This window comes from Megascapheus bottae, chromosome 17, assembly GCF_031878675.1.
Source record: "Megascapheus bottae isolate mThoBot1 chromosome 17, mThoBot2.hap1, whole genome shotgun sequence".
NCBI classification, from domain to species: Eukaryota; Metazoa; Chordata; class Mammalia; order Rodentia; family Geomyidae; genus Megascapheus; species Megascapheus bottae.
The window spans coordinates 20,240,081-20,254,819 of NC_143525.1; the positions used below are offsets into that span (position 1 = coordinate 20,240,081).

General features: G+C 43.1%; 1 protein-coding gene across 1 annotated transcript in view; it reads right to left on the reverse strand.

Annotated features, from left to right (window-relative positions):
* The window catches only part of Dhx8 (DEAH-box helicase 8), a 33,304-nt gene extending 19,801 nt beyond the window's left edge, over nt 1-13,503 (reverse strand). Inside the window, exons 1-10 of the mRNA XM_090350177.1 lie at nt 13,133-13,503; nt 9,730-9,815; nt 8,581-8,653; nt 8,118-8,203; nt 6,218-6,327; nt 4,720-5,115; nt 3,722-3,866; nt 3,425-3,628; nt 2,526-2,613; nt 1,090-1,187 (exon numbers count right to left, since the gene is read on the reverse strand). Coding sequence (XP_090206303.1) covers nt 1,090-1,187; nt 2,526-2,613; nt 3,425-3,628; nt 3,722-3,866; nt 4,720-5,115; nt 6,218-6,327; nt 8,118-8,203; nt 8,581-8,653; nt 9,730-9,815; nt 13,133-13,280 — 1,434 coding nt within the window. The 5' untranslated portion in view covers nt 13,281-13,503. The remainder of the gene's footprint in view (nt 1-1,089; nt 1,188-2,525; nt 2,614-3,424; nt 3,629-3,721; nt 3,867-4,719; nt 5,116-6,217; nt 6,328-8,117; nt 8,204-8,580; nt 8,654-9,729; nt 9,816-13,132) is intronic.
* Nucleotides 13,504-14,739: the final 1,236 nt, after the last annotated feature.

The window sequence follows — 14,739 nt, forward strand, 5'->3', positions numbered from 1 at the left end:
AAAATATAAACTACATTTAAAAAATAAAAAATAAAACTTTAAAAAAAAGAAAAGAAAGAAAAGAACTTATGGAACGGATAGAAATGCTAGAGGCATGACCTAAGTGGTAGAGTTCCTGCCTAGCTACCATGAGGCCCGAACTCAAATAAGGATGGGAGGATGGGAGAATGGGAAAGAGAAAAAGGGAAAAAAGGAAGAATAAAAGGAGGTAAGAAGAGCCAGGCGCAGTGTCTCATGCCTGTAATCCTAGCTACTCAGGAGGCTGAGACCCGAGGATCAAGGTTCAATGCCAGCCTGGGCACAAAAGGACCTGAGACATCTCTAATTAACCTCTAGAAAACAGGAAGTGGGGCTCAAGGGTAGGGTGGTAGCTCTGAGCTGAAGAGCTTAGGGATAGCACCCAGGCCAGTTCAAGCCCCATGACACACAAAAACAGACAAGACAAAACAAAACAGGAGGTAAGGAAAAGGGAGAGGGCAAGAGATAGGCAAGGAGAGGGGTAAAAATTCTGCTAAATGACCTTAAGAACTTAAGACAAATGTGGCACTGAGAGATCCCAGCTTCATTTAAGAGCTAGTAATCAGCTTCATCTAGAGATGGAGTAGTTTCCTTCAGGACAGACACTGCAAGACCTGTAGAAGTGTGCTAGGAGCATCACATAGCTGCTGGAATGGAAAGCCTTTAATGTTGTCTCTTCCTAACTGCTGTGTGTATTCTGATTTGTATTTTCTTCACAGCTTTGCCCTTCATCACACCCGGTGCTCTTGCTTTTGATGGAAACTAAGCACTGTTAGTCAAGTGAACCTTTGAATGATGCCTCTGAATATGCAAGATCATGATTCAAACCCTGAAGAACCTGGATAAAGCAATGATGACAGATGAAGCACAGGTATTTATCTCTGCTTTTTTTCTAAAACACACTGAATGTAAAAAAAACTTAACCAGGCAAAAGCAGCAGAGCCACTTAAACATATTCTAGGTCAACGCCTCTAGGTAGGTAGTCTGCTATACAGAATGAATAACCTGATCTGTTACTTGAAGAAAAGAAGTTCATTGGTATTTCCAGGTAAAAGTCCTAGTACTTCTCACCTTAACTATTTTGATGGGGCTCATGTCCATGCTTTGTTTGGTGTGACCTCTCAGGAATGGAGGCTCTTCCTCAACCAGCTCAATTTCAAGGTCTTCATCTAAAAGTCCATCACAAAGAAAATTAGCCATCAATAAAAGCGAGAAATGATCACTAATTTTCAAATGAAGACCCACAATCTTTACCAAAAGGATAGCAATGATACTGGTGGCATAGGCCTAAAAATCCTAGCTACTCAGGAGCTGAGACCTAGAGGCCACAGTTTAAAGCCAGTGAAGGCATATAATCCCAAGAGACTCTTATATCCAATTAATCGGCAAAAAGCCAGAAGTGGAAGCATAGCTCAAGCAGTAGTGCACCAGCCTTGAATGGAAAAAGCCAAGCAAGAGTAAAGAGATCCCAAGTTTGAGTCCTGGTACCAGCATAAACAGCTCAAGGCTAGTGGTCTACCACTTTGAGCACAGCGCCACTTCAGGTTTTTTCGTGGCCAATTAGAGATAAAAGAGTCTCGCAGACTTTAGTGCCCAGGCTGGCTTTGAACCACAATTCAAATCTCAGCCTCCTAAGTAGATAGGATTACAGGTGTGAGCCACCAGCATCCAGTACTCCATAATTTGTCTATGCATTATAAGAAAGTACATATATCTTAGTGCATAGAAACACAATGCACTAATTGGCAAATATAGGGGCCTCATGATGGTCTTAAATAAAAAGGTTTAAGATCCTTAAAATAAAATTATAAGCCAGGTGCCAGTGGCTCACGCCTGTAATTAGCTACTTAGGAGGCTGAGATCTGAGAATCGCAGTCCAAATCTAGCCTAGACATTAAAGTCCATGAGACTCTTATTTCCAATTAATCACAAGGAAACTGGAAGTGGCACTGTGGCTCAATGAGGTAGAGCACCAGCCTTGAGCTGAAGACCTTAGGGACAGCGCCCAAGCCCAAAGTTCAAACCCCATGACCAACCAAAAAAAAAAAATTATTATCATTATAACCCTTTTGTTGTGTGTCAATACAGGGGCTTGAACTAAGAGCCTTGAGCTCTTGCTTGGCTTTTACACTCAAAAGTTAGTACTCTATCACTTGAGTCACAGCTCCAACTTCTGGCATTTTGCTGGCTAACTGGAGATAAGAGTCTCTTGGATTTGTCTACCCAGGCTGACTCCATAGCTTAATCCTTCTTAGTCTTTTGAGTAGCTAGGACTATAGGTGTAAACCACCAGCTCCCAGTTCGATTAATAACCTTCTATATCCTATAAACTTATAGGCAATAAGTGTAACAATAGATATTTAACCTTTATGCTTCAGCATGAAGCAAGTGGTAAGCCCAAAGGAACAAATGATTAGTAGCCGCTGGGTTAAACTATCAACAGCTCAGTCCAATGACTTATTTATCTCCCCAGCCCATTATTCCACTCAATCCAGAGGACAAGTTACCTTCATCGTCATCCACCTTAGGAAGGATGCCAGTCTCTTCATCAAAGTCTGGGAACTCTTCCTTGGAAAGGACATTGGCAGCAATCATCTAGTCAAAGGACAGAAGACAGCATTTGTAGATCAACCCTCTTCTCTATGTGAAGGAAACCAAGGGTTTTTTTTCCTCCTCTCACCTAAGATGTCAGTGCCTCAAATGGCACATAACTTATTCTTGGAGCTCTACAGCGTGGTGCTAAGAGCAGGTGTTCAGAGGCTATTCCTGGGAGTAACTGCACACCCCTTCCTTATTTCCATAGCACTCTACATGTCTTATTACATGACACATGGCCCTTCCCAATTCCTTCTTGTTTAGGTTTTTTGCTCCCTTGGATTTTTTTTTTTGGTCAGTCATAGGGTTTGAACTCAAGGCCTGGGCACTATCTCTGAGCATTTTTTGTGAGCCACAGTGCCACTCCTGGCTTTCTGATAGCTAATTGGAGGTAAGACTCTCAAGGACTTTCCTACCCAGGATGGCATTGAATGTAATCCTCAGATCTCAGTCTCCTCCGTAGCTAGTATACAGACATGAGCCACAGATGCCTGTGGCTTGGACATTTTTCCCCTCTGGTCCTGCGGCTTGACTCAGGAGCTCCCTGAGCTTTTGTGCTCAATGCTAGCATTCTACCACTGGAGACATAGCTCCACTTTCAGTCTTTCGGTGGTTAATTAGAGATAAGTCTCACAGACTTCCCTGCCTGGCTTGCTTTTAACTGTGATCCTTATATCTCAGCCTCCTGCACAGCTAGGATTCCAGGTACGAGCCACCAGCACCTTTGGACTGTTTGTTTCTCAAGCCATATACTGGACCACCATGCTACATGTGAAATGACCCTGTGGCTGTGAATGATGATGCCCCTAACCTGTTTGATCTCCCACTTTTCCGGGTCAGAGATGCGCGTGAGGCGCTTGCGCTCCAAAGAGTCATCTTCTACTTCAGGGGCACTGACAAGGGAGAGGTGAGTGGGTCTGTCTGGATTCCGCATTGAAGTCTCCTCATTGGTCTCCCCAACCAGATTTCGCCGTCGATTTGGGTTTAGATCTTCTCCTGTCTCTTGATCCACATCCTGGAGCACAGAAACACAGAAACTAACTCACTTGCTGTCTTCTTACACCCTCTTGGTCAACAGATGTACCAACCAGATGGACACCTTCCCTACCTTCATGCTCAGGCTGGTCTTGGTCCCAGTGAAGGACAGCACTTTGACTTTGACTCTCTGGCCTTTGCTCACCACATCCGCCACATTGGCCACACGGCCTTCCCGCCGGAGCTCAGAGATGTGCACCAGGCCTTCCCACCGCTTCCTAAGGGAGAGTCAGACATGTCTTGATCATGCCTAAAAAAGCTTTTTCCCAAACTAATGTCTACCCTTATTGAAAACCAAAAGAAGCAACAGTCTTTGCACACTCAGAAGAATCATAAGTTTGAGACCAACCTGGGCATTGTGATAAGACTGTCTCCAAAAATATAAAAGAAGAAAAGGACTCTAAACCCATAAGGTAAATAACAAGAAGGTTAAATAACACAACGTATTAACATTACCACCCTCCCAAAGAAAAAATGTGGCCAAGAGAGTGAGGAGAGAAGACATAAATTCTCATGTGTTCCCACCACCAAAAGATAGATCTTCTGAAAGTTCAAGAAGAAAAGAAAAGCTCTAGAACATTAAAAAAAAAAAAAAAAAGACAAGTCCAAGCTCTAGTGGCTTATATCTGCAATTCTACCTACTCAGGAGGCTATGATCTGAGTATTTGGTTCAAAGCTAGCCCAGACAAGAAATCCATGAATTATCTCCAACTAACCAGCAAAAAGGCAGAAATAGAGATGAGCTGTGACTCAAGTGATGAGTGCCAGGCATGAGCAAAAAGCTAAGGGACAATACCTAGACCACAAGTTCAAGAGAAGGAAGAAGAGGAGAAAGAGGAGGAGGAAGTTGTCATGGTCACCAGCTAGTGGTATAGCAGTATATAGCTCTGTGGGCAGAGATCCTGCCAGACATGTTCTTGGGTTTGGTCACCAGCACTTCCCCCCCCCCAAAAAAAACCCCAAAACATAAATTTCTAAAAACCAGTATAGCTAATTTGATTGAAGTGTTGGAGTGTGGAAAACGCATCATGAAAGCCTGTGCCTCACTGCTGGAAGAGGGGTGACCATTACCTGAGGCCCTCCAGCTGCACAAAGCATCCAAACTGCATGATGCTGGTAACTTTGCCATTGTAAATGTCCCCAATGGCAGGCTCCTCAGGAGGAGGGCGGTCCACATGCTTATCCCGCCATCTGTCCAGATTCCTCTCCCCATACTTGTCCCGGTCCTTCCGGTCTTTGAGGGGGCTGTGACTCTTGCTCCTGGACCGATATCTAGACTTCCCTTTATTTCTCTCTCGGGTCCTGGAATGTGACCGAGAGCGGGATCGGTGTCTCCGCTTGTGGTCTCTGTCTCGCTCTCTATCTCGATCATGGTCTCGCTCTCGATCACGGTCTCGTTCTCGATCACGGTCTCGTTCTCGATCACGGTCTCGACTCCGACTCCGCTTCTTCTTCTTTGTCCTATCCCTAACAAATCAACAAGTACCTGTGTGAAAAAGAAATCAGCCCAATTTCATCTTTGCATCCCCAAACATGCAGCACAGTGCCAAGCCCATGGTAGGCATCTACTAAGTGCTGAACCTGAATTAGCTTCACTGATAATAATGCTCCTGTAGGCCAATAAAGGATCAGGTTACATACATACTTAGCCTTTGTGTGAGTGTGTGCGTGTGCATGTGTGTGTGTGTGTGTGTGTTGATTTGGGGGTTGAACTCAGCCTGGGTACTGTCCCTAAGCTTTCTTTTACTCAATGCTACCACTCTACCACTTGAGCCACAGCTTCACTTCTGGCTCTTTGGTGGTTAACTGGAGAAAAGAATCTCACTAACTTTCCTGCCAGGGCTGGCTTTGAACCAGAATCCTCAGATCTCAGCATCCTGACCGAGTAGCTAGGCTTACAGGTGTGAGCCTCCAGTGCCCAACATATTTAGCCTCTTTTAACTCCAATTTCTATCTAGCATTTGCTACATAAATATCTCGACCAGGAACAATGAAAACACTCAAGTATGGTATTTCTTTTAAAGGGCTGTGTCTCCAGATAACTTTTTGTGAAGTCTGCTGTTTTCTGCATTCATCATTTTTGCTACTTTTATAAAGAACTAGTGTATCTTTGAAATAGCACAAGAATGTTTTAAAATTCTTAATTACAAAATGAACCTGTTACTAACTTAATGTCTTTAGACCTAAAACATACAAAAATATGGATACTCCAGTATTTCATTAGTTTCCAGGAAAAAAAATACTCTCAATCTTTTGTAAAAGGAGGATTTTTGCATACGTTTTTACTCTTAAAATAAAGACGCTTATACTCTCATAATAACAATTATGTATTTCTTTGTGCTTTTGTAATTTTACATAAAACAGTTATTTTCTATTTTTACTCAGATAAAAATATGCATAAAATGTGAAAATAGTAAATGAGAAAAATAAAACTATTATACAATAAAAAAAACTAATCCAAGAATATGACATATTCCACAAAACTGCCCCAAATTTTGCATAAATGGCCTACATAATCCAACTATTATAGTAGCCTAAACTTTCAAAGAACAAAGCATTAGTGACAGACCGGTGCTCAGCATCTCTTTGCTTCTCTTGGCCTGCTGCACTGGGCATTAAGGCTTCCAGTTCCTTTAAGACATCGACGGCGACCTTCACATCATCTTCATCCAGCATGGTCTACAGGTATAGAGGTCAGCAAAGTTAGGAGGAAAAGCTAGTAAAAACCCACGCACTCAAGAATAAGTATCTGCTGGAAGTGTGGCCTAGAGGCAGAGTGTTTGCCTAGCATGCATGAAGCTGTGGGTTCGATTCCTTGGTACCACATACACAGAAAAAGCCAAGTGGTGTTGTGGCTCAAATGGTAGAGTGCTAGTCTTTAGAAAGCCCAAGGACAGTATCCAGGCCCTGAGTTCAAGCCTTAGACCTGACAAAAAAAAAAAAGGAAGTGGCATTGTAGTAGATCGCTAGCCCTGAGCTGAAGAACTCAAGGACAACACCCAGGCCCAGAGTTCAAGCCCTACAACTGACAAAAAAAACCGGACAGGAATATGGCCTAGTGATAAGAGTATTTGCCTAACATGCACAAAGCTCTGGGTTCAATTTCTTGGTATGACATATGCAGAAAAAGACAAAAGTAATTCTATGGCTCAAGTGACAAAGCACTAGCCTTGAGAAGAAGTACTCAAGGACAGTGCCCAAGCCCTGAGTTGACTGGCAACAACAAAAAAAAGAATCAGTATCTATTTAATCTATTTTAAGTATATCTGCAAATCTAAAGCACTCCAGGCAAAGAAGCCAGAGAGAACGATTCCCAACATGACTGGAGAGAGGCAGTGTAATCCAATGGAAGGCAAATGGATAGGGGAGGGGGTGGAGGGAGGGAAATGGGGACAAAAGCATGAGAATGGGTATCAATGTGTGAGAAATAACGCACCTTCTATCTGGCGAATATAACTATAATCCCTCTATACATTAAAATAAAATTAAAAATAAATAAATAAGAATAAACAATTCATAATATAAATAACACATTGAAAATTTATCATTAGTACTTCCCACATTTTTAATAAACAGCCAATATTAATATTCTCTTATTACAATTTTCTACTAGCTTATACTCTGGCTGTTCTTACTGTCTGTGTTTAAATATACATTTTGTCCCTTTTTAATTTTTTTTTTTTTTTGCCAGTTCTGGGCTTAAGCTCAGGACTTGAGCATTATCCTTGGATTCTCAAGGCTAGAGCTCTTCCACTTGAGACTCAGTATCAGTTCCAGTTTTTTCTATGTCTGTGGTACCGAGGAATCAAACCCGGGTCTTTGTGCATGCTAGGCAAGCACTCTACCACTAGGCCAAACTCCCAGCCCCACTTTTTAATTTTTTAAATAAATATTTCCTGACTTAAAAGTCTCTCAGACAGCTGGGCGCAGTGGCTTGTGCCTGTAATCCTAGCTATTCAGGAAGCTGAGATCTGAGGATCCCAGTTCAAAGCCAGCCCCATGCACTAAAGTCCTAAGATTCTTATTTCCAATTATTAACCACCAGAAAACCAAAAGTGGTGCTGTGGCTCCAAGGTTAGGGTGGTAGCCTTGAGCTGAAAAGCTCAGGAACAATGCCGAGGTCCAGAGTTCAAGCCCCACAACTGACAAAAAAAAAAAAAAAGGTCTCTGTATCTGGGCTGGCTTTCAGCTGCTAATCCTCAGATCTTAGCCTCCTGAGTAGCTAGGTATGAGCTACCAGAGCCAGGCATGCTCTCACATCTCTGATCCACCCCAACCCCTTTTCCTTCTCTGAGTACTTTAACCCTATTCTATCCATAGTTCAATCTCTGGAATGATCAAATGCTTTCACTTTGGAAAAGAGGTTACAGTACAGGCAAAGTTAGAATTCAGAGAGTCAGTAATGAGACAAAGAAAAGGGGTGGAGAACACAGGTTTAGACAAGAAGTTTCCAAAAATGGTATCAGTACCCGAACAGAAGGATTGTCTGGCTGGCAAAGGACCGGGAAGAGTTCTTTCAGCTTTTCTTTTTCCGTTTTGGGTTTAACAACTGGATCTTATTTCATTAAAGAAATAAAGGGGTTGACAAAAACAGAAATTTAATATTATTAATAGATAACAAAATAACTTCAACATTACATTTATATTAAAATGAGAAAAGAACATGGATTTCATTACATGCTAACCACATAATTACCATAAACTTAATTTCCTATTAAGCACATATTGCCTGCAGAACCCTCAACAAACTCTCTGGCCATGTACAAAGGACAGTGCAACAGTACCCACTGGCTTAGGTCTTAAAATCATGTGAAAAATGTCACTGGAACATTTACTTGCTATCAGCTGCTGAGAGAAAAACAAGCACAATTTACAGGATGTTCACAATCTAAACTAGGATGAAGGCTGAGGTCAGCTGGATGTTGTGCTTACCTTTGCTAGTAGAAGGCTTTGCTGGAGGACGCATGGTTTGTATGAGTCGAAGGAGATTACTAATAAGAGAATCCTTCAAAAAGAAATACAGAACAAAAAGTGTCAGCCATTAATTCACTAATTAAATATACCTAGAACGGGGAAAAGAGCCAGGGGCCAGAGGCTCATGCCAGTAATCCTAGCTACTCAGGAGGCTGAGATCTGAGGATTGTGGTTCATAGCCAGACCAGGCACACAAGTAAGGGAGACTCTTATGTCTAATTAACCTCCAGAAAACTGGAAGTGGCACTGTAGCTCTAGTGGTAAAGCACTAGCTAAAGAGATCCGGGACAGCGTTCAGACCCAGAATTCAAGCCCCACAACCAATTTTTTTTTTAAAAGGAAAAAGACAGCCTAGTGTCAATGGTTTATGCTTGTAATCTTAGCTACTCTGGAAGTTAAGATCTGGAGGAATGCAGTTCAAAGCCAGCCTGAGTAGATCATCTTGGAGACTCTTCCACTGAACCAGTAAAATGCTGGCTGGAGAATGGGTCAAGTGGTACTTGTTAGCCATGAGCAAGCAAGCCAGGTGAAATTTCAGATCTTGAGTTCAACCACAATACCAGCAGAGAAGAGAGAAGGCGGAGAGGGGAGAGGGGAAATAGAGATAGGAGAGAAGAGAAAGGAGAGGGGACAAGAGAAGAGGGAGAGGGTGAAAAGGGGAGGGAGAGAAGGGAAAAGGTAAGAGGGAAAACAGAATCTGTCTTAGTAGAAAATGTGATAGGTACTTGAACTTAGCTAACTAGAACAAATGAAGCACCAACCAGCATTAGCTCCAGAGAAAGCTTGATTCTTTGGAATCCTTGAAAGGTCAACTTGTTACCTTAACCCATTTATTTTCCATACTTCCAAAACCTTGGCTCTTGTGTCTGAGTTCCAGATTCACAGAACAAAGGCGTAAACATCCACAGTCTTAAGAGTGGAAATCCCACTGCATCTCCCTACAAAGGTGTCACAGGAAATCTAATTCCCTTGCCCCTACTTCATGGCATGAAAACATTACTCATTTAATGCTTACTGAACTGTCTTCTGCTTATATCCAAACCCTATAATAAATACCATCAAAATTTAATAGTGACATTAAAACAAATAGTCTTCAAATATACATACCGTGAATTCTGCTCCATTTTTGACCAGGGAAGACTTAAATGTATCGAAGGTGGTATTTTTCTCAGCAAGACTGATCACAAATTCAGCTACAAAGGAGGAAAAAGAAGAGAAACTTAAGCAAGAAATTAGTTTCGGAGAAACATAAGCCATATAATGAATTATTGTTGTTCTTAAGGTACTATGTTATCTCTCATCTCTTTTGCTGTCCCTTGGTTATCTCATATTATTACAGTATCTCACTTGGTTACCTGATATATCGGATATATTTGTATTTGGTTATTTGAAATTGGATAGGGAAGGGGGGAAAACAAGATAAGGGGGGGGTGGGGGGGAGGGAAATGGGGACCAAGACATGTGAAAGGGTATCAATGTATGGGAATTAATGCACCATCTATCTGGCAAATATCATGTAACCCTTCTATTAATTACAATAAAAATATATGAAAAAAAAGAAATTAGTTTCGGGCTATAAAAACAACTTATTAGGTTATCCAACTGTCATAATAACCAAAGTTCATCATATAACGAAAGAAAATTTAGATGGCTAAGATTACCCATGTATATCTAATGTTTAAGTATTGGAGTTTTAATTCAGAGATTTGCCTTTGCTAGGCAGGTGTTCTATCACTTGAACCATGCCTCTAGTTCCCTGAGGCTCTGGTTATTTTTGTCCTAGCCAGCCTGGATCATGATCCTCTTGTTTTACACACTGCTGGAAGGAAGGTGTGCACTACCAGTCCCAGCTTTTTCTGTTGAGATGGGGGTCTTGTGTACTTTTTGGCTGGGCTCAAATCTCAGTCCCCCTGATTTCCATTCCCTGAATAGCTAGAAGTACAGTTGTAAGTCACTGGGACCTGGATTCTAAGAGAAATTTGTGTGTATGTGTACATGCCAGGTCTGGGGCTTGAACTCAGGACTTGTCTTTATCCCTGAGCATTTTTGCTCAAGAATAGCATTCTATTACTTGGACCACAGCTCCACTTTTGGCTTTTTTGGAGATATGAATGTTATGGACTATCCTGCCTGGGCCGGCTTCAAACTTGATTCTCTGATTTCAGCCTCCTGAGTAGCTATGTTTACAGATATAAGCGATCAGTGCCTGGCTCCAAGAGTTCAAACCCCAGCACCACCACAAAAACAAAACAAAAAGAATTTCATTTGGACACTAAGCCTAAATAAGTAAATAACATGAAAGTACTACCATCCCATTTTCATGCTGGTGTGTGTGTGCACGCAGCATATACATGTACACATACCAGTACTCACTTAGGACTTAGGCACTCTTCCCTCAGCTTTCTCACTCAAGGCTGGGTTTCTACCACTTGAATCATAACTCCAGTTCCAGTTTTTCACTTGTTAATTAGAGATAAGAGTCTCAGCATGTGAGATCTGAAGATTTCAGGCTAGCTTTGAACAATGATCCTCAGATCTCAGCCTCCTGAGTAGCTAGGATCACACATATCAGTCACCAGTACCCACCTTTGCCTTTATCTTTTTTTTTCTTTTTTTTGCCAGTCCTGGGGCTTGAACTCAGGGCCTGGGCACCATCCTTGGGCTTTCTCAAGGCTAGCACTCTACCACTTGAGCCACTTGTTCCACTTCTGGCTTTTTCTGTGTATATCGTACTGAGGAATCGAACCCAGGGCTTTGTGCATGCTAGGCAAGCACTCTACCACTAGGCCATGATCCCAGCCCTGCCTTTATCTTTTTGAAGACAATTAAGTGAAAGTCCATGAGCCATCAAGCTACATGGACATAACTTATGCTTGATAAAAAGTTAATAGGGATACAACATTTAACACATTTTTGGCATTACTGTCAAGCACTATGGTAAAGGCTTTAATGCTTTAGATGATGTCCTCAAGATCTTCCTAAGTAGGTACAACTATCATGCTGGTTTAAGACACCATCCTAGTCAATTATAATGGACAGAGCCACAATTGGAATTCAGGTAATTTGTCCCCACTGACACTCTTTTCTTTTTCTTTTTTTCCTTCTTTTTGGTTGGTAGTGAGGCTTGAACTCTGGGCTTGGGCTCTATCCCTGAGCTCTTCAGCTCAAGGCTAGTGCTCTACCACTTGAGCCACAGCACCACTAGCAGTTTTCTGGTGGTTAATTGGACACAAGAGTCTCACAGATTTTCCTGCCAGGGCTGGCTATGAACTGTGATCCTCAGCTTTCAGCCTCCTGAGTAGCTAGGATTACATTTGGGAGCCACAGACGCACAGCTTCCATTCAAATTTTTTACAGACAGGTGGAAGGAAAATTAAATCATATGATGTGCAGCTTAAGTTCAAGCTTAAGGAGCATACTTATCCCAAAACAGGCAGAAGAATATTCATACTCAGAGCACCAAAAGGTTTTTAGATTTCAGGTTTTGAGTTTAGGGATGCTCAACCTGTATACCTTGGCTAAAAGGCAAGAGAAAAATAAACTACTGTCTGCAGCACTTCTTCTTAGGTGCCATGTGTTGATTCTGTAAGGAAGATATTATCTCTCACTTCTCAGATAAAGGGGGAAAAATCAGAAAAACTGTCTCTTACTTGAAGTCATGAATCTGATCTCATTAATCAGATTTTTTTTTTAAGTGGTGGGGCTGGGGATCGAATCCACTCTACCACTGAACCATCCCCCCTGCCTTCTCTTACCACATGCCCCTTGCTTCCCTCCATCCGTCCATCTGACTTTCCCACATGTTTACTTAGATACCAGGGCAGTCAGATGACAATTTCTCACCCATCTTCCTATCATGAGTCTGTAAACTTACCTACATGCACTACTACATATTCGGGTTATAACACCTTCAGCAACCCTATACCTATCAAAGCAATCCCTTCACTCACGCTCCTGATTCCATCCATCTCCTCTCACCTGTAAGAACTCCACATGCTTATGCCCTAAGCTCTGGGGTCCCTAATCCTTTCTAACTTGCCGGGGGGGGGGGGGGGGGGGGAGGGGTGTCCCTGAACATAGTTTGTCGCCCAATATCTGTTTTTGAGATAACCAAGAACACACAAATAGTCCAAGAGCAGTCAATTAAAAACGCAACTACTGCCTACTATCTCCCAAAGGTCAAATAAGACGTGGTAAATAGAGCTGGCCATAACGCCTGGCACCTAGAGAATGTCCAATAAACATAAGTGCCTTCATTAACTACGCGGCGGCAGCTGCTATTGTTAAAGATGTTCAAGCACTGAAGACTGAAAAATAAATAAATAAATAAAAACCAAGTAGACATAACCAGCCCGGCCTGCCTCAACAGCGCTGAGAAGTGGTTGCTAACAGCTCAGCTTGGAAGGTCTTCAAAGCAGAGACCAGGGCGGCAGCCTGCCTCTGGGCCCACATCTCACCCCCCAGCGCCCATCCCCAACCCCAGAGGCCGAAGGGACCTTCTCGGGCTCACCTAGATCCTTGTCGTTAATCCCTAAGTGATTGTCCAGTTCCGTGCAAACCTTCGACACCAGAGACAAATATTCGAGTTTGGCGAGCTCTTCCGCGGGGCCTGGCTCCGAGCTCACCAGGATTGCGGCGGTGGCCACGGCCACAGCCATAGCGACAGCTTCTTCCCCTAGGGCCTCCTTCCGGAGGGCCAGCGCTCACTCGGAACTACAGCTTTTACTTCCGGGTCTCTGTTTAAGGTTCACGGAACGCTAAGCAACTTCTCCAGTCTCTCACCGGCGGATCCTAGAACTCAGACCGGAAGTTCTTGAGGAAGGGACGGCTAGAGTGAGTTGCTCCGCATGTCGAATGGCGCCCTCTGCAGGCGGGAGGACTCTCCCCCCACTCCCTCAGGCTCCGCGACGTCCAGGCTCAGAGAACTCCCCCATGACGTCAACAGAGGGCGACAGTGGCCTGCGCAAGGAGCGCCGGGAGGAGACCGCCGCGCACAGCAAGCGCATGCGTCCTCGCAGCCATAAGCAAGAAAGCTAAGTTCATTTCTGGAACGCTTACGTTCCTAGGTCTCTCCTCTTGGTGGCTCCTGGTGCCTGAGCTCGAGCGACTTTAAACGATGCATTCCGGACTTGTCATTAACTCCTTTCCTTTTAACAGATGAGTAAAACACTGACGAACTGGCTGACCTTGGTGAAGTTCCTCCATTGGGCCTTCCGTCTTTGTAAACGGGAGTAATGTGATTCTGAGTTAGGTGAGAACGAGGTGAAATATCGATGGGAGGGTCTGGTGCACGAGAGGCACGCTGCAGATGACAATTGCTGTTACGGTCTCGAGGCTGAGACGGCGGCCCTGGCCAGCTCAATCCAGCAGCTCTCCTGTCCTGTGAAACTTTCCGAATTCTACTTTTCCTCTTGCCAGTACCTCCCCTTGTCTTTTCAGAACTCTTTCCTCCCCAGATATCAGCTGCGCTGTGAACTTAACGTCATAAACTCAGGTCTCCCAACTTCTGCAGGTCTCTTTTGCTCTTTGAAACCCTACGGTGAGGTAAAGCTTTTCCCACACCTCAATATTCTATGTGACAAGGAAAGAGAAGCACCCTGTCAATCAAAGGGAAGGAAATCAGCCTCTCCTGCTTTCTGTTTTGATTACATTGCATTCCTGTACCTGTGGATTGCATTTCTCTAGCATTTCACAATGACTAGAGAATTGCAGACAGACAATCTTGGAAACCCTGAGCTGTGGTGGTTTTGTTTTTTTTGTTTTTTTTTTTTTTTTTTTTTTTTTTTTTGCTTCTCACTGTTTCCAAGAGCACACTCCCTGCTCTAGATTCCTCAGAAATCAGTACTGCATACACTAAGTTCTTGGCACGCCTCCTCCCCTTTCTCCTCTTTTTCTCCATGAATGGAGTGGAAATGGAAACACTGCAATTTATCCAACATGCTCAACTTGCCAGCTTGGCATTCGGATTTCAAGGGTTTATTTCACTTGATTTCCTTTCTCTGTGCCTCTTTTCCTTTAAAAATTTAGTATTTCTAGGTTGTATACGATGGTTTATGCCTGTAAACACATCTATTTGGAGGTAGAGGTCAGGATTATGATGGTTCAAAGCTAGTCTGG